General features: G+C 45.0%; 1 protein-coding gene across 1 annotated transcript in view; it reads left to right on the top strand.

Annotated features, from left to right (window-relative positions):
* Positions 1 to 20,267, top strand: part of LOC119396932 (suppressor of lurcher protein 1) — a 113,373-nt gene that overhangs the window by 21,457 nt on the left and 71,649 nt on the right. The window contains exons 2-6 of the mRNA XM_037664317.2: positions 4,446 to 4,538; positions 9,917 to 9,989; positions 12,657 to 12,837; positions 17,171 to 17,385; positions 19,504 to 19,720. Coding sequence (XP_037520245.1) covers positions 4,500 to 4,538; positions 9,917 to 9,989; positions 12,657 to 12,837; positions 17,171 to 17,385; positions 19,504 to 19,720 — 725 coding nt within the window. The 5' untranslated portion in view covers positions 4,446 to 4,499. The remainder of the gene's footprint in view (positions 1 to 4,445; positions 4,539 to 9,916; positions 9,990 to 12,656; positions 12,838 to 17,170; positions 17,386 to 19,503; positions 19,721 to 20,267) is intronic.

The raw sequence follows: 20,267 nt of genomic DNA, 5'->3' as shown, positions 1-20,267 counted from the left end.
TTTTAGAACCATCCAATTAAGGGAGAGGCTACAACGTTCTTCGAGCAGAGTATATGCTTTAAGAAGGCTACAGAGCAAATGGCAAACTTACTTGTAATAGTTTCAATGAACCGGACCCATATCGAGATTTGATGTTTGCGCCAGGCAACGGCGACCAACTCCGTCGTATCCAAGTTTCTCTCCCGCTCTAGGTGCCGAATATTTTAGACTTTAGGTGGTAGTTATTTACGTTCAGAAGCGCCGCACCAGATGAACTAAGCACGTCTGATTTATTGAGGTGCTAAAGGCGACATAACTTGTCATCAGAACTGTATTTCTTAGAGTATCTCGAATTACCTGCTACATTCTTATATACATATCGCCGATAATGTAGGCATTGATCAGCTGATGTCTACTTCTACTTGGAATGTTCGTAATTGCCGAATATGCTCGAAAGGTTTGCCGCTAACTCTTGAGGCAGCACTGCAACACCTGGACGAGCATGCATCTACTGGACTGTCGCTTCTTAATTAAGGTGGGATGGGATTTCCTTTGGTCAAAAAATTCAATTTTGCGATTTTGGAATATAGGGAATTTCTTAACCTTTCAGAAAATATATCACAGTAGGACACTTGTGCTTTCAAAAATAATTTTGGTCTTTTTTCTTTGACACGTTGACAGGAAACGCGCGTTTACCCCTACGTAACTACTGCGTTTTTCTTAAAACGTTTTTGAAGTTCGTGCATTTTTTCCCGGGAAATATCGGGCGTAAGCAAACGAAAATTCGCACATATGTTAATCTGTAAGACCCACTTAACTGGAACTAGAATCAGTAGCCTAGGTGCATTTGTATTCTTTAGTGTAAAAAAAAAACCATTCGTAAGTGGCAATTTTCATACATCAACAAACGCAAAACAACATAACGAATATATTTTTTTTGTTTTACGCTCACAATTCTAGTTCTTCTTTTGTATAGCGTAAGCAAAGTTGCATTACTCTGCACATAGCAGGTCTTTAAAAAATAGTACATATGTAGAAAACTAAAAAGACAAAAATAAAAAATTTGCAGTGGCTCAGCTCGGCTATGCCAGGATATACGTAGCGTTAGCAAAGGTTCAGCTGATTATTCTGAGCTTTCCAGATTGTCTAGCGTTATTAGCCTTCTTCTGTTCATTCTTCGTAGGCTGAACCGCTAATTGCCAAGCAAGTACTTCGGGATCCGATGAGATAAGCTTCTGGGCTCTTCTGCGCCGTCGAGCAGCATTTGCGCTCTCCTTCTCCATGGCGTTACCCACCTACAAACGCCAGTCAGAGGCGCTCTCAAGCGGCTCCAGCGCAGTGTCAGACGGCGACTGCACAGCGAAGGCGAAAATCTGCGCGCACGCCGGCGCCAGTGTGTCTGCCATGGCTACGACGTCACTCATCTCGAATGCGCAGAGCAGTAGCGGCGAGTCACGCGCGCCGGCGCCAGTGTGTCTGCCGCGGCTACGACGCCACTCCTCCCGAACGCGCAGACCAGCAGCGGCGAGCCGCGCGCGGCGGTGGCGGAGAGAGCGTGAGATGCCGGCTCCGGTGAGCCAGCTGTGTGACATCACTGATCCTCGCGCGTGCGCAGCACGGTTCATGAGGATCCACGCGAAATCGGCTCCGGCTAGGCAAGTGTAGCTTACGCTACAAAAAAAAATACTAAACACAATTTCAAACTAATTTTGATCTCCAATGGAACCTGCGTCTACCTTTAAAATACCTTGCAAATTTTATAGTCATAGCTTTTATTAGCACAGCTGTACAGCCATATTTTGAAACTCACTTTCAAATTCTCCCTTTACCTTAATATTCACTGCCGAGACATTTTTCTTCACTGTGAGGCTCATTCACACCTGCGACTGGCGCCGGTCGCGCGACCATTTGCGACTGGAGATCAAAAAGCGACTCTACGCGACCGATGTTCACACCTGCGAGCGACCTGTTCCCGTCGTCACACAGAATTCACGTCTGCTCGCATTGCCATTGCCTCGTAAAAGAAGCTGACGTCCTCTTCCTGCACATTTGATTGTTGATTGGTGGAGAGGATTGCGACTGCAGTCGCGTGACTGAAACATCGAGCAACGAATGACTGAGCCAAAGCAGTCCCTTTATGACCAAAGCGACTGTTTGCGACCAGTCGCTTGCTAACTAGGTCGCGCGACCGGTGCTAGTCGCAGGTGTCAACGAGCCTTTGAGGTAGGTCTACCCAGCGAACAAGTACGCCTACCAGCAAACAAGACGCACCTCCTCTTAGCGCATGCGCCCTTGCAGACTTTCTTGTCATATTGCTCACAGAAATGCTTGTTTCATAGACAATTCGCTCCAACTTTCTTAATATTATTATGATAGTATTACTAGCAGTCGCATTCCTCCATTCCTTATCGTGTGCTCACAGAGCTCTACAGCTCCCGAAATGTAGCCTGTTTTCCAAAGTGCGGCATTTCTTTTTTTAACCTCCTTTATTTTCTATTCAGAAGAATTATTTTCTTTCTCTCACGTTTTCGCACTGCTGGAGACCTGAAAGATGGTTCATAGTCTCCACGGTTGTTGCGCGGGGGATGCACTGGGCAGTAGTCGAGAAAATTTATTATCCGGCCTAATGATGTCAAATTCATCCGTGCCAAGAGAAGAAGCAAGCATATATCGGAGTGAACAGAATGGGAAGGAAGAGAGCATGGCCTTCCATATTTTCTAAGGCACGCTTCAGAAAAATAAGGTAACGTATTCATTAGGTTAGCGTAATTTTTGTGCTTTGTACTTTGATGGCCATATCATTACATCTTGACTTCCTTCGGCATTGTGTGGATTTTTTCTCGTTTTTCTTTCTGTGTTGGCACCAGTTGACACCTACCGTTTTTACTCGCTGTATATGAAAAGGTTCAGCGATTTAATTATTAATCTTGTCAACTTGAGAATCAGCAGTGTCTCCATAGCATTGCATGATAGACAGTCAATTCAGCGGGTATTGCGTCATGATCATATTGCAGCATGATACTTATTCAACGCGCATTGGTTATATTTGCCATATTTAACCCGTAATTTAACATATACAGGAAGTGAGATGATTCTTTCGGAAGTGACACGCGTGTGCCATCTGTGTATTTCTTTCCCACCCTCATTATATTTGTTTCATTTATTTTTAGTGAACACTAATTTGTAGTCGATGTATGAATCAGGCCCATATTCTTCGCCTTGTTAGTCGCTATATGTTTCTCGTCAAAGTGGAACCAGTGTCAATTAGTATTTTTGTTACTATTATGTTTGTTTAGAAGGCTACGCATTCGGGCTAGTTGGTTCATGATTAAAGCAGAAAACGACGCTAACACGCGGAACGAAATATAAGAACACAGCGCCGTTGTCTGTGTTCTTTTCTTTCGTCCCGTATTTTAGCACTGTTTTCTGCTTGTAAGTTTATTTTACTTTTTTGAACAACTATTACGAGAAGAGAGAGAGAAGAAATATAAAAGAAGGAACGGCAGGGAGGTTAACCAGTTTAGGAAACCGGTTTGCTACCCTACACATGGGAACAGGGTGGGGGAGATTTAAAGATGGAGAGGAAAGAGAGAGAGAAAGATAGCACATGACACAGCACACACAGAATCAGTCACAGTCGGTCACTCTTGCGTGGTACGCGACATTTCTGTCACAGCCGCTTGTCCAAGTTCGTCTCTCTTAAAAACCTCAGCAGTGTCTTCGTCTCCTTCAGATGACTTCTGCTGACGACATGCAAGAATTGTTTCAACAGACATCTGTCTACTGTCAAGGTGCTGGCGTCCGTTCTAACTATCACGAACCACCACTTCAACTGTCTATCGTCCTATGGGCCAATTTGTTGTTGAATATAAAGTACGAATATTCAACAGTAATGACGCGAGCAGCGGCCGCGGTGGCTCAGTGGTTACGGTCATCGGCTGCTGACGCGAAAGACGCAGGCTCGATCCCGGCGGCGAGGGTCTCATTTCGGTGGAGGCGGAATGCTAGAGGCTTGTGTGCTGTGCGATGTCAATGCACGCTAAAGAACCCGAAGCGGCCGAAATGATCTAAAGGCCTCCACTACATCGTCTCTCACAGTCTGCGTCGCTTGAGGCGTTAAATTTAGCAAACCAACCAGCCAACTAGCGAGATAAAAAGAGCTGATGCTTCAGTATAACATCGATTGTCCAGCAGCTTTGCCAGCATTAATATTCCATATTCATGCGAACATGTTACAAGAAGTACAAAAAGAGTGCGCGAGTGCTGAACTATGTGCCTTTGTACGGCCTTGTGTTTATTGTCTACTTCGCGACGACAACCATTGTGCAAGAGAAAAGGAGTAGCCAGCGCCACGCATTGGCACAAACCTATCCTTATATACATTTAATTAAAAAAAGAGACTTCATGTCTGAGTTGCGTAGAATGTATTACATGTTATGACGCTATACAAATCTTTCTCTTTTCAGTGGAAAGCCTGAACCTCGCTCGAGGATGTTGGCAGACCTGCATGCCTTGACTGGATGCTAGCTCATCACCAAGGATGCTATCGCACGAAGCAGGTGAGTGGGAAAACCAAAAGAACGGTCGTCAGGACCAATGATGAAGTGTCTGTGCCAATGATCACCAATATTGTCACATGGATGGGACAACATTGGTGCACGAAAATAGTTTATTATATTTTTCTTGCACGAATATATTTTTGTTGCATGAATATTTTCCTTGCGCCAAAATATTTTAACACAGTTATAAAGTATGGTTCACATTCACAAGCTTTTGAGTTTTAATTTTTTCCCACGAAACGGACAATACTTCTAGATACTGCCGGAAGCAACGCCGTTTAAAATCTTTCTAAAGCGTTGGAAAAGGAGAAATATATTTAGGTGGTCCTATATGCACCGCATCTATTACATTCCTATGTACCAATGTGCCACACACGGGATGATCTTAGTGATGCGGTAGTGCCGTCGTGATTTAGTTGTTCATCTCCTAATAGCTTCAATATAAAGGCAACGCAGACTCACCATCTAGGACCTCTGGGTCGAACAGCATTGCAGCTAAACTATAATAGCACATTTCCTAAATTGCTGAACGTTGTCTCTTTCTCATTCACTTAGGTAGAAACAATTTACAGTTCACACCTTAGAATAAATATAAGCGCCACACAGAAAACCGTGGTGTGCCTGTCCTCCACCTGTGTAATAGGGTCGTGCCAGCTGAATTTCCTTCGAAGCGTGAGTTCTTTTTATCGGCAAAACAGTAACGAGTAAGCAAAAAAAAGCGGCATTTGGACATACATGAACAGTAGCCCCCTGTCGTTTTTTAACTATGAAATATGTAGATTTTTAATGTTGATATTTTGGGTTTGCTATTCAGAAGGCACAATGATCACACTGTCGGAATATATTAAAGTCACATTGATTTCTTCCTGCACGGAACTCGGCACCTGGCTATCCTTCCACACATCAGGTGCGGTAGCACGGGAACAAACTTGTAATGGTCGATGATCAATTGATAGCGTCATCGACCTAATCACCTTCGTGGAGCACGAGAAAGGCCGCAAGCGTCTTTGCGCTTCTTTGTTCCTCGACGTCAAAGGGGCCTATGACAATGTTACTCATGAAGCCATCCTTGCCGCGCTAGAAGACGTCGGAGTGGGCGGTCGAATGTTTAAATGGATACGCAGCTACCTATGCATGCGATCCTTTTTCGTGATCACGGAGGACGGGGGCACCTCCCTACACTACAGTTATCGTGGTGTTCCCCAGGGCGGTGTGCTGAGCCCTGTGCTGTTCAATCTTACGCTGATTGCTCTCCATGCACACCTGCCAAGCACTGTTTGTTTGTCAACTTACGCAGATGATATCTGCGTCTGGACATCTGCGGTAACTCGCCTGCAGCTGCGAGCGAGAATCCAGAGAGCAGCCACTCAAATTGCTCTGTACGTCCGTGATCGAGGTCTGGAAATTTCTACCGGAAAGTGTGCTCTTCTGGCATTTACGCGCAAACCCATGACTAACTACAGTATATCAATCAATGGTCAAAGCATACCGTATTGTCGATCACACAAGTTTCTGGGTGTCATAATAGACAGAGAAATATCGTGGAGTTCTCATGTCTCGTACCTGAAAAAGCGGTTGACAGGCATTTCTCACCTCTTCAAGTTTTTCGCTGGAAAGACTTGGGGAATGTCGCCCAGTTCTATGTTACAACTGTACAGGGTGCTGTTTCTCGGTTTCCTGCGATACAGTTTGCCTGCATTAACTAACGTAAACAAGACAAGTCGACCCATGCTACAAAGTGTTCAGGCCCAGACCCTCCGGATTTGTTTAGGCCTGCCTCAAAGTGTTTCAACAGTGGCGACCATAGCCATCCCCAAGGACCACCTCATAAAGTCTCATATTGAGGTTGAAGCGCTGAGGACCCACATAAGACATCTTGCCCGGACTCCACACCACCACCAGCCTCTCTACCAGCGGACAGACCACACACCTCCTTTTGCCGAACAGTAACCACACACGGCGAATCTCTACCAAACTGGCTTCACACCGGCGGCGAGACCTTCGGTTCCTCCATGGTGCCTGAAACAACCAATCATCAACTTGAGAATACCAGGCGTCCGGAAAAAACAAGACTTGTCAACACCAGCTCTTAAACAGCTCGCTTTACTTCTATTGTACGAGAAGTATCACGACTCGACGCACGTCTACACCGACGGCTCCGTCCTACCGAGCAGTTCAACAGCGGCGGTCGTGATTCCAACGATCGCCACAACTATCAAGTTCAGGACGGCTCACCCAACAACATCGACGGCAGCAGAGCTCACAGCGCTTCGCGCCGCGCTGCTTTTCATTAACGACCAAATGAGAAAAAGGTGGACAATTTTCCGCGACTCCAAGGCGGCACTGCAGTCTCTACTGTCGACTTTAGGCCGCGGTCTGCACGAACAGTTGGTATTTGAGACTCAAGATGCTCCATCACCTAACCGAGAAAGGACACTGCATTACATTTCAATGACTACCAAGTCACTGTGGGATTATCGGCAATGAACGGGCCGATCAAGCTGCCCGTTCAGCCCATACAGAGGAGCGCGACCTGTCGATACCTCTTTCCAGGACAGATGCTGCTCGGAAGCTCCGTATGCTCGCTCGCCAATGCACCATGTCAAATTGGAATCACCCACATTTCATGCATGCACGACTACACTCCTTTGATCCCACGTTAAGCCTTCGACTGCCGTCAAGACTTCGCCGAGGTGACGCTACCGTTCTGTGTAGATTATGGCTGGGCGTCGCGTTTACCCATGCGTATGCATTACGTATATGGGATGGCCGACACCACCACCTGTGAACATTGCGGCGACGAAGAATCAATTCGACATGTTCTGTGTGACTGTCGGGAGTATAGCACACAGAGACAATCTCTTTGCCATGCTTTCGACAAATTAGACGACCAGCCTCTATCAGAAGAAAGACTACTACGCCATCGTCCGGACATAACGTCGCAGAAGAAGGCTTTACACGCACTACTAGCCTTCCTGCGATCCACTGGCCTGTCAGAGCACCTCTGAGCGGAACGCTCTCGTGTGTGTGTGGTTGTGATTGTTTTTTTTCCTTATTATTTATTTTCTCTCTCTCGCTTTCAACCCCCTATTCCCCAACCCCAGTGCAGGGTAGCATACCGGATACAAACTCTGGTTAACCTCCCTGCCTTCATCTGCTCTTTCTCTCTTGTAATGACAGTATAAATATTTCGCTTTTTGTAGAAAGATATCGGCCATTTTTCTCGGTCTCGTTCATTTGCTGCTCATTAAGTACTGGACTAGAACATGTTGTGTAACACAGTGGTGTCATGTTCTTATGTTAATCAGAAACATTTCTAGGTTGCTAGCTTCAAATGGGGAGTCAAAAAAGCGTTCTAAGTTCTACCAAATGAATGACCTTAACTATCGCTCTTCGATTGCGGAGGAGAAGAGTACGAGCGTGAGATTAGAGGCAGAGGCATTAACCATATAACTATTCGGCTGGCTACTCTATGTACTGGGAGATTGAATAAGGAAAATGAGCAGGAGCTAAGAGTCGTCGAGCGCAGTTCATAGAGCAAGTTTCTCCTAAGAAGTCCGCGAACGAATTTCAGTAACGTTTTGTATTCCTTCATTTATTTTTCTCTTTCTTTTTTTTTAATATGAGAAACAAAATCTTTCACGCACGACAAACGACGAGGCAGAAGCTCTCTCCTGCTGACAGCTAGCGCACCATGAAAGCAGCGGAAATATGCGATCATACCTTCTCAGTCGCCTGCAGGCAATTCTTCGGAACGTATAAAAGAAAAAGCGAGAAAAGAAAGAGATAGAAAAGAAGGCGGTGCTACGGGCGTTCTCGCAAATTGAGCGCGTGTGCAGTTTCCTACCGGCGTCCATCCGCTGATCCTTTCTTTCTTTTCTCCCTCTTACTCAGAGGATCAGGAAGTAAGCAACGAGATGTTATTTTCGAGAGATAAAAAAAAAGAGAGAAAGCACAAATCAGCGAGTGCGCGCACTTCAAGGGTATTCCAGTTATGAACGGCAAACAACCACGATTCTCACTTTGCCACCCACACCAGTGAAAGGGGTTATGCCAGTTTAATTCTAAGCTCGCGGACGTGATTTAACGGGCGCTCGATGCCGTTTTCGTTCAGGCGTCACTTAATTTTCTTTCTTGCTTATCTTCCTTTTTCGTTTTTGCGTTTAGGTAAGGACAAATCGAAATTCCTTCCGTTCGACGCCGCCTGCGTTCCATGGTCGTGCCTGATTCAGCCGCTTATGCGGGATTTGAAAAATGGAGCCGCCGACTGAGCATCTATACATCAGCAGAACTGCTGAATTTGCGAGAACGTGCACCCCACTCCTAGAATTGCTCTTGCTTTTTTTCTGTACGTCATCGGGTTTTTTATTCTTTCTTCGCAGTTGAGAAAAGCGAAAGGAGTGCGAGAGCAGTGTTGTATTGCCGATGAAATTAACATTTTGCTAGATCTTTTTTTACATTGGTTTCCATAACTTAACATCAGAGTTACCTGACCAAGCATTACTCTGAGTAACGTGTACGTCTGCGGAAAAGTTTAATGGCACTTTTGACGTCAGTGCGAATGTATGATCCCGGCTTAACAAGCTCGATACTCTCTTTTTTTTTAAAGTAAGAATGACGTGTGTGTTTTTGTCAGTAGTTTTATATTTCTCTTTCGTGAAAGATCAGATTGCCGCCCGTACCATAGTTTTGAAGTTGAGGGGATTTGTTAGAGCCGTGAGAGCTTTAAATATGGTGCGAAGCGAAAAAAATGCTGCACTCATGAAAGCATCGCCTTAATTCCAGTAATTATAACGCAGCACTGAAATCTCCTACGCCAAAAATAAACAAACAAACAATAAGTGGATCGGCTAATTTTGTCTGATAACTCAACCGGCCGGTGTAAGCCGCATTTTTAATCCGTTCTGTCTGCCTGGCAACATAAGAATGCTAATTTTGTCATGCCCCAGGAAAGCTGTAAATACGTTCCAAATACATGAGCGACGGTAATAGACACACAAAAAAAGAAACCGGTTGGCTGGAAAGTGGTTTGTTTGCTTCCCGGTCTGGGCTGATCGCCCACTTTTTGTAAAGCTCGCCTTACGAAACTGTTAAGGCTGTCTTAAGTGTACTGATGCAACGTACTCTGCTGTAGATATATTTTGTCTGTATTAGAGAGATGCCGATGGCCGCCGCACAATTGTCAATGAATTCACTTTCACATTCTCGTTGCTTGTTAAGGTTTTGAAGTGAGACGAAATATTCTTGTCTTAAAACGCTGGAAATTTGAACTTCCGGTTATCGCCTTTTCTACAGAGTTCGGTGCAAGCTTTGTTTGAATTCTTCACCACTCATTTTCTTATATATTTTCGGGGTTTTTTTTGTTTTTGTCCTTGCAGATGGCTGCATTGCTCCTGGTGCTCATAACAGTGCATATTTCCATTTTGTTAGTCACCGATGCAGTGAACCCAGGTAAGCAATCGCATCGGCGCAAGTAATAGCAATTTTACAATTATTGAACCAAACGCCTTATGCCGAAATGTTTGACTTTGACTAAGACAACTTCCGGCACTAAAGATGAGCAATCATGGCAGAGACCACTTTATGTTACAGCATTTGACATTTTTATTCACAAGTGGGGTAGTACCTTTCTTTTGATTGAGATAAACTTTTCAAAGTTCACTCGATGAATGCATTACATTAACGACTACTTTTTTTCGCTTTAGGATAAGAACACTCATGTTAATCTGCAGAGTTCATCCAAAGATATTTAACATCCTTCCTGTGATTTACGGGCGTGTGAGGTACCGGAAATGTTTGCTTTCCCTTACACAATACGCAACATAATACGCAAGGTTAAACCTAGCACAGCTCTTTGTATTGTGTTTAAGGTGACGTTAAATTTTAATATACCATAAGAGACTTGTGTACACTATAGATTCCTGGCTTAAAATGTGGGCACTAAGCCATCGGTAGGCAAGAAGAAAGTTTTACGCAACGTTTCTAAGCCTATCTGTTCTTTCATCTTTCGCTGCCTTCTTATAGCGGAGCTACTAGGCTTTTCGTTGTGCCGTTTCGCGCCGACAGAAAATGAACCGGGACGCGCTATCTCCGTCCTCTTCTTCATCTTCTGCTTCGCTCCCAGAACACGTTCACCAATTTGTCCGGCGTGGGAAGCAATAACTCTGATGGGTGAAAGAACGGTTACAGAGAGAGAGAAAGAAAGCGAAAGAGAGAAATTCTTAGCAGAAAAAAATTCCTTGACGGAGCGGAATTCGAGCCCGCGCACCGACTATGCGAAGGCGAGCAGCGTAACCACTCGGCTTTCAAGCCACGCTAGCAGAACATAGCGCAGTTTTGTATAGTATAGCACAGAAGGGGGTGGGAAAGAGAAGTGAGGGTGAGGAGGAGACGCGTGAGGATGAGGTGGAGGGAAAGGAGGAGAGACAGCAGGGCATAGCATAGAAATAAAGAGAAATAAAGAGGAGAGAAAGGGAAGAAAAACAGAAAGACAGAAAGAGAGAGAATCAAAGAAATATAAAGACAGAAAGAGAAAGAGATGAAAAGAAAGAGGAAGCGAGAAATAGAGAAAGAGAGAAAGAAATAAATTGAAGTAAACAGAAACAAAGACGACGTAGAAAAAATAGAGTGGAGAGAAAAAGAGAAAAATAAAGAGAACCAAAGAAGGCCGCCCAGCTTCACACTTCCTTCAGGCTTGGCACCACTAGTGCGAAGCTACCATAATGTTTTGTGAACGTATGTATCAGAATGCACGTGTTAGCGTGTACGTGTGTTTAATACACATATGCATGTATATCTGAGTGTGCTTGTTAGCTTGCGTATATGCAGCAATCTTATTATGTGGATTGCGTTGTACGCAGTTAGCTCAACCACTGAGAACTGCAGAGCACAAGAACGGAACCATACAAGACGCTGCTTGGCTATCAAATGAAATCTTTTTAAACAATATATGGTTGCTAAGCTTTGCAATTGTAATGAAAACAACGATTCGTAAAAAAATAAACAAACACAAAAATTGTGTTGTGGGCGTGTGTCCGCGAGTCCAAGCTTGTCCGGTTTTCTCTTTCTTTTGTAGCCACGAGAGCCGTCCGCGGTTCCATCCAACCTATAATTTGTTCCGTAAACGTGCGTGACTGTTCGTGAAAGCACCCTTTTTGTCAGCCTAATAATTACAATGATTTGTGGACTAATAAACAGCTGTCACGTACAGGTCAAGTTTTTGAGCTAGAGTTGTGACACGGGAACAGTTTAATGACAAGGCAGAGTGAAGTGGGCAGTGTGGCCTTCACTTGGCCAGCTTCCGGACGCCTTCGCTCGGTACTGCAGTGCATTATTACAGCTATCATTTTCATTGGGCGGTGACCTCTCTGCTATCATCGAAGCGAGGTGGCAGCTGCGGAGGCTGTTTTCGCACCCCAGCTCACTTCGACAGCTCCATTATGCTAGGTAAGCGGCTCGTGGGTAACGATTAGCGCCGGCTAGTACAACACAAGGGGAACCGACGCAGCGCTAACTTAGCGCCAGTCAACCCCTATGTAAACCCCTATGTGCCTAATAAGCGTTATTCCCCGCCGCTCGTGCCGGAACGTGGTAATTAAGTTAGGCTAATATAAATATGCGGATAAATGTCACAGTAAGAGTAGGCAGACCGTAGCAAGCGAGGCGCTGCACATGCTGCTTGGCAGGACTGTGTAAGCCACGTGATCTGGGTTATTTTTTAAAAGAAAGTTTTCATCTTGATCCTATATGCACTGAACTGCAGGAGATTTTGCGAAACTGGATACTATTCAGAAAAATTATTTCCATCTCTAAACACTAGCTCAGTGCTGATTAGACTAATAATTTATTATTTTTATTTTACGCCCACCTTATTTTTTCTGAGTATTGTGTCTTACGTAAGGGCCGCCTCACGTAAGCTTCATCACATGACCACCTTTCCCTCCCTATCTCTTATGAAACCCCCTCTCCACCCTGGTCACATGACCTTTTTTAGCGTGACCCCGCCAACGATGCCGATGATACAGGGTCCGGATAAACGGTTTCGCTGTAAGGAAACGCTTCCATTTCTGCCCTTTTGAACTCGCATTCTATCCCACTCCTCCCTTATTGCGCATGCAGGTTGTAGCTGCGTACTGTTCGACAGCATGTACGGAAAGGAGCACGGCATCTTCACGTCCCCCAACTGGCCGACGCCTTACGAGAGGAACACCAATTGTCTCTTGTACACGTTCGTGGGCGAGCCGGACGACATCGTCGAGCTCACTTTTGACGAGTTCGACGTCCAGAAGAAAAATGATGAGTGAGTAGCCTTGACCTCTGACGCAGTGCAGATTACGTTGTGCTTGTTTTCGTTGTTCCCGTGCGATTTGCAGGTCTTGTATCGCCGCAATAGGAATTTTAAGGACATGTTATTTCGTGCAGTTCATTCTACTGCCCACATAACACCTCTTTCTCGTCCAAGATGTATGGCTTGCAACACCTTCAAGATGACGTTATAGTTAAAAGCACCGGAAGTGATTACGTCCCTCATATAAAATCTAGTTTTACGTGCACTAGTTGAAACGTTATCTACGTGATCGAATGTTCGTATTGTCACAAACGGTACATTGGCAAAACGGGACAGCCTCTTAATGTTAGATTAAACGGGCATGGCTCGGACACGGCGAAAAAATAACCCAAAGCAGTGGCACAGCATTGTAATGCAGGAGGTCGCAACTTCGACGATCTCAAACATTACATATTTCAGTCAAGCTTCCGGTCCCGAAGAGACAGAAAATATGCAGTCATACCTTATTCACAATTTCAATACAGTTCAGCCAGCAGGTATTAACGTTTCTAAGGGAGCTCTTGAATCAATTAGATATGGTACATACAGAACGAAAACCAATGAGAATGAAGTCCTACTAGGAATTTCTAACGAACCATTGTTAAGTCGGACATGCTTCCTCTCCCAATCATTATTCAGTGAAACCTATACCCCCTCCCCCCGTTTTTTTCTAGTTTTTTTCCCCTGTCCTTCTGATTCATCCAATTCGTCACGGCGGCCTCTCCCCCCAACCCCCACCCACACTTTCGCAGTTGCCCTCCCCTTCTCCCTTGTGGAGGAGAGGGCGCGAAGCGTATACGCACAAGCGCTAAGGAAATTCGTTCCAGCCTTGAAGAACACAAGTTTACTTGTCGAAACGTCGGCTCGAGCACCCACCGCCTGTTCGCGGATTTGTTTATAATGGCTTGGCGTCATTGCAAAAAACAAAAGAATAAATAATCATCGTTACCTTATATTATGGCGAATTCGCATTGTATAGCAGTTTAACGAGCGCGTACCTAAACAGAGTCAAACACAATTGTGTAGTCGACGTTGTCCGTCACATTTCAGAACGCATTCGAAAAAGAAAGAACAGTCGTGGCGGATCTGCAGATGGACCCGACCACCGCACATAAATGTTCGCACTGACCTATTAAGCATGGCCTGCTGTTTGGGCAACAGTGTTGGAGATCAGTTCCGGGATTATCAAATTGTTTAGTTTCAGATTTCCCATTTTTCGGATTTGACCAATGATTCAAACGACACGTCACCTAGGTTATAACCAGGATTGGCCGGTCGTGAGCAATGCTTCGTAAGAAAACAACAGTTTAGCTAAAAAAATCGTCGAGTACATTAAAGACCCAGCGTGCCTCAGTCGCTCCCTCAGTCGCTCCCTCAGTTTCGTTGACATTTCTCATACCACAGTTCGGAAGAAGTACGCTTGAGCGCTTGCGCACTACAGTTAGTCAAGCCGCAGTATGTGCATTAAACACACAGAGTGATGGCTAGTATGGTTATAAATATTAGAAACACCCTTTGCTGTATTTATATTGCATCATTTTTTGCGCGTTTACAATTTTGTAGCCGAAATTTACATCTGCATACTTCCTATGCATACGTTACTAGCATTGCGCTGTTTTTCCAGTACCTTTTTTTTTTTAATTTGCTGCCCCACCTTTTAGAAATGTTCACCATAGTTTTCATTATTCATCTTCCGCCGCGCAAATCGCCGCATTTGCCTAGCATTATTTTTCATACCTCGTCCATAGTTATCTCGTCGTCTGCGCTCTTTGCTACTCAATTCAGGCAGGGGTTTTTAAGCGTCCATTACAGAGATGCGCATTACTTCTTTATTTGGTTACTAGCAGCACTGACGGGTAATATATATATATATATATATATATATATATATATATATATATATATATATATATATATATATATATATATATATATATATATATATATATATATATATATGCATGCTTGCCGTCATAGCTCAGTATACCTCTACCTGGTTTAGTACATTTGGGCTAGTGCTGCAGTTCTGCAGGTTGTGTGCGGGTTAGTCCAGACGCAGCTTTCGACAGAGCCTCGTCCATAGACTCCGAACTCAATTCATTTTTAAGCTGGTCTGCGCTGCCTCATGCGCTTTGAGGTGTGCTCCTTCTACTAGCGCATATTTAAGCGCCTTACAAGCTTAATGAGTGCTTTCAGCGCCCAGCTCCAAAAACTCCTCCCGCTGGGCCTATTCATTTGCTTATTTTTCTATGAGTGGGTCGGGCCAGCGTTAAGAGTGCGGGTTAAATATGGTGCCAACCAGACTTCAGCACGCACTCCGAATTTAGAGAAGCAAGCTCATCTGCGGCCAAAGCGGGCCTTGCGTAAGCAGAATCGCTGCGAAGGAGTCTACCACTGCCTAGATTTTGTATCGTTTTGTGCGCATTCACTATTGCTAAATATTTGCGCTTTTCAGGCCTTTGAGCGCCTTCTAATTGAAACTTAGCATAGTCGAGGAGCATAATTTGATTGCGCAGGCCTTCTGGCGTTTTCAGCGAGCTTTTGATTAGGTTAACGATGGAGCAACCGTGCCCACATCACCCTACATGATTTACATTTCTAATTTAGGCGAAATGAACAAGCCTCGCACCGCCCACACCGTATTAAAACGACTTTTTTTGTTCATTGTACCTGGCCATAATATTAACTTACATTGCTCCCGAGCTCTTTCTTGCTAGCCTGCACTGGGGGTGCACAGGTAATTGAATTTTTAGTGCACTGGCCTGCAGAAACATATTGTGGATTTATTTATCTATATATATATATAATCCCCACTAAGTACGAAACAGGCTCCCCTTCATGCACCGTTATGAACTATAGCATTGCCTTTATAAAGCTGAATAAGAAAAAACAATGCCGAGGACATTCTTGGGGGTACTATCAAAATTAAAGCTAGTAACAGTGGAAGATACGCAGATTTTCTTAGTAAAATCTGCATCGTGATGCTGCGTAAACGAGTTTTTCCATTTTACGTCTGTGCTCACTGCTAAATTTGCAGAGCCAAACACGTTCAAAAGTGCTTATTTATTCACGAATGACGTGCCCTAGTTAAGTGACCAGTGGTTATTTTTAAGCAGTGCTGACAGCACAATGAGATGAGCACAACGAGCGGCAAGATGAATCTTTGTACTCCCCGACTTCAGCACTGCCTTGACTCGTTACCGCACTGCTGTACCATATGTATGAGGCTACGTCATATTGTGCGCAGTTGCCAAGTGCAACACGCATACCCTACAAACGCTATATAGCGCTTTGTCTGTTGCCCTCTTTCGTCTGTACCGTTCTGATCTCTTGTTAACCTTTAAAAATGTATCACTAACTTGCCCAAATTACTACCAACATACCTACATCGCGTACGTAGCACGTATATGGCCTCTGCCACATCATTCCCCAGATATCTCGTGACAAGAAATCGTACCATAACTGAATATGTCGAGCGCATAAAATTTCAACGAATGTGTGGTACAAAACGTAGAAAGAAATGAATAATAGATATTTTAGTATCGACGGTGATACCAGACTTAACTTGCCGGAATGAGATAATAATTACAATAAATCAATGAGAGAAATTATATATCATTAACAATGTGACAATAGAACCCTTTAGGAGAGTATTAGTAGAGAGAAAGATAATAATTATTATTAATAAGAGCGAAATGAAGGGAAGAAGGCAGAAAGATTAACCAAGGACGGGACGTCTTGTCATCCCTACACCCGGCAAGAGTTAGCGAGAAATAATAAATATACAAGTGAAAAGAGAAAGTGGAAAAAAAGTAATGACGAGGCAATACATCTGAACTCATAGAAGATGCAACAGTATTGAAAGTTGGGCTAGTTGGTACGGCAGCATGTTGGTGTACAGCGCGAGGAACGACGAAGACCGAAAAGAACAGAAGGGACAGAATAAATCTTTTCAGTTGCGAGTCAGCGCTCGTCCGTGTCCCTTCTGTTCTTTTCGGTCTTCGTCGTTCCTCGCGCTGTGCACCAACATGCTGCTCATAGAAGATGCATTGACAGCTCACAAGCATTCGTAAAGTCCAGTCGACATTGAATAGTGCAGTAGTGTTGATGCTAGTATAAAACACACGAGGTCACAATATGCCTCTGCCAAGAACAATGCTACTGGTAATATAAACAAAAGACAAAAGTGCAGGACACGATGCTTTTTGTATAAATGACTGTATTACCTCAATTTCAATCAATTTTGACTTGAGAACGCTTCGTACGTCATTGGTTTGACGCCGACTGTACATTCCGCTTCGAGCAGGTGCCTGAGCGGTGACTTCGTGCGTCTATTCCTGCACCTGAACGAAACGAGCGTGGGCGAAGCGACACCCTGGAACTCTGTGCTGTGCGGCACCGAAGTTGACATCGAACAAGTGCACTACTCGGCTGGCCGGGCGCTAGTGTTCGAGTTCCACTCGGACGGGCAGCACGGAGACAACACTGGGTTCAGGGGCACCTATCGCTTCATCAAGAAGAGTGAGTTTGCATTTGCGTGTTGCGATAATGTCCCTTGACGTATACCCTAGAGCAGTGCTTCTGAGCCATGGATGTTTTGGGAACCCCTTGTAGACCTCTGGAAGTGATGGGGGACCCCTTGCAGCGAGAGAAAGTGGAGGTCGTAAATTAACGCAACGTGCAGCGCGAAATAGGTGCGTTTTATTTATACCTGGCAAAGACCGCTCAAACTAAAGTGCCGCGCCAATTCGATCTCAACAGGTTGCCGATCAGTTGTACGGTCTACAGCCACATTCAACCTGTTTCCAGCTGCGTTTGCTTTTCGCTGGAAAAAGCATGCTCTGCATAGGTCGTATAAAACAGCAACAAAAGCTTTACAACTATCTCATGGAGAAGAGGAAACGCAAGACAGCTGCGCCGCAATACAAGAGCGCTATGCGGTGAAGCGTACAAAAATTCGTAGGGGGCCACTGTCACTGGGCGGAGTGGGGCTCCAAAATAGCGTTTTCTACCGCGAGCGTGAGCTTCGCGGACCCGCCCCCACCCCTCCCCTCCCCCCCAGAAAATAAAAAAAAGTCACAGTTTCGCTACAAGGGCGAACCAATGAATGCGATAGCAAGAAATTGGAATGTCACACGAAGAACGACAAGCAGCTCGATACTTGAAGCGCGCCGCTGAAGCACAAAGAAGGAAGCCCGAAAAGAACGCACAAGTATACACAGGACAAACGTGAACTAACGACTGTCACAGTTGTTACGTCTTTGTGCTTAAGCAACGCGCTGCAAGTGTCGACAATGGAGAATCAGATGCTCAGATATTTCTTTTTCTTTTAAACTGCGGCGCGTGCAGTGACCCCTCTGCGTCTCCTGCCATACGGGGGCGTCTGACGCAAGGTGTGCCTAGAGTCACTGTATATGCTACCTTTAGGTAGCAGAGTAGCGCATAGGTCCGGCTAGCAACCACAGCTATGCGGTGAAGTCGCACTCCATTTTTGCAGGCGACATGCCTACCGCGTCACCGATAAACATGTCTGGCGTGTCGAAGGCCGGCGATAAACATTGGCTGTCGATGACTAGTGTTAATTGAGTGAGCTGCAGCGGCGGAGTCGAGAAATACAAAAATTGACCCGAGCGTCAGCTTCTCCGCAATGCGTGGTTGCTAGCGGCGTTTGGAAAACAGATGCGCAACTCTGCTACCTAAAGGTACCATATACAGCAACTCTAGGTGTGCCCGGTGTTCTTTTTTTTTTCGTTCAACATCACGAGTGGGTAGAGAAAGGGGCCACTTTGTCGTGCGCGTCTCAAGGGCAGTTTTCAAAATGAAAGAAAATGTAGAAGCGTTGCCTGATAGAAAACACGCTCAAGCTCTGCCGAGATCTGCATAACACCAGCGGTAAATGGCGTATGTAAATAACTCGCTGTTATTTCGCCGGCGCGCCGGCATGGCGCTTGGTTGGGTGTCTAACGCAGCGCGCTGGGGAGCGAGGGGTCGATGGTTCGAATCCCCGGCCGGGTGCTTTGGAATTTTTTTTCTTCTGCTTTATTTTTCTTTGTGACTTTTTTATATACACATACATACACATATCCGAGACGTGACGGCGATGGCAACGGCGACGGCAAAAATCCGCCGAGAGTGTCCCTGTAATTTTTATCTCAATAATAGCTTCACGGACCCCCATTTGAGAATCACTGCCCTAGAGCGAGCCTTCACAAAGGCAGTACGATGTACCTTGCCAGAACTGCCCGATTCACTGTCATATCAGGCACCAAATCTACAGCCGTTAACAATCAAGCTAAAATCTGCACGGAATAAACAGCCGGAGGATAAACCTTGACTATTTTTTCTCAAGGTACGAACAAAGGTGCTATTCTGAGGCTTTTATTGATATAACCACAACAGTGATAGTGCGGCACAAGCACTCGGGTTTAACCTAATCGCTAGTTATCAAATCTGTTTAGTCTTCATGATAGCAGAGAACAAATTTTCGCGCGACTTTCTTGTTTGTCTGTTTTTTTTTGTTTGTTTTTTTGTTAACAGAACTCGCATTAGTGCTTGATAAATAAATCCAAAAGTTACATAATACGGTGCGCAAGAGCTGCATATAAGCAGCCTTCTTTGTTTGTCTTCTTTTCAACGCAGACATGTACAGAGTGGACGGCGTGGCCGTTCCCAACACGACGTGCAGCTACCGGTTCGCGAGCGCCAATCGCACGGAGGGTCACGGCCACTTCTACTCTCCGCTCTACCCGTCCACGTATCCCAAGAACGTGCGCTGCCTGTACAGCTTTGTGGCGCGCTTCAACGAGAGAGTGCGCATCACATTCGAGAAGATTCGGCTCCAACAGGGTGACTACAGGTGAGCCTCTTTTTTTCTGCCCTTCTCTGCCCTTACCCCGCCACTCATTGCAGAGAAGGCCACCGGAAGGTTCCCGTGGTTGACCTCTCTGCTCCTTATATAGAGCTAGCAGAATCTCGGTGGGCTCTCAGCTGTTTGAGAAAGTCAAGACTACCAATACGAGGCATTTCGATAAGCGCCTAACGTGGACGTAGCAATGCTGATTTTCTGGAATCTCCTAAACCACTGTTCTTTTTTTCTGTGTATTCACGTACTACCAATGACGCTTCAGTCAATGTAGAACAACGGAAAATATTGGCAACCAGAACGGTGACTGTTTGTTTGACAGCCCACTGAAATATATGGTAGAAGGGAGTAGCCAGAACATTCCCGACGATAACGATACTCCCCAACGCAAAATTTGAGCGCAGCTCTGTGCGTGTTTTCACTTAGAGGTGTATTCAGGCAAGGAACTTGAGAGAGACACGGATGCACGTACAGTTACAGACAACTATTTTTCACATATACCTGCTCTTCAAAAAACATTCCTCTCTAAGTCCTTGATCCT

Source organism: Rhipicephalus sanguineus, chromosome 6 (genome assembly GCF_013339695.2).
Source record: "Rhipicephalus sanguineus isolate Rsan-2018 chromosome 6, BIME_Rsan_1.4, whole genome shotgun sequence".
NCBI lineage: Eukaryota > Metazoa > Arthropoda > Arachnida > Ixodida > Ixodidae > Rhipicephalus > Rhipicephalus sanguineus.
Note: the sequence above shows the minus strand (reverse complement) of the source record. Positions and strands in the feature narration are given on the sequence as shown.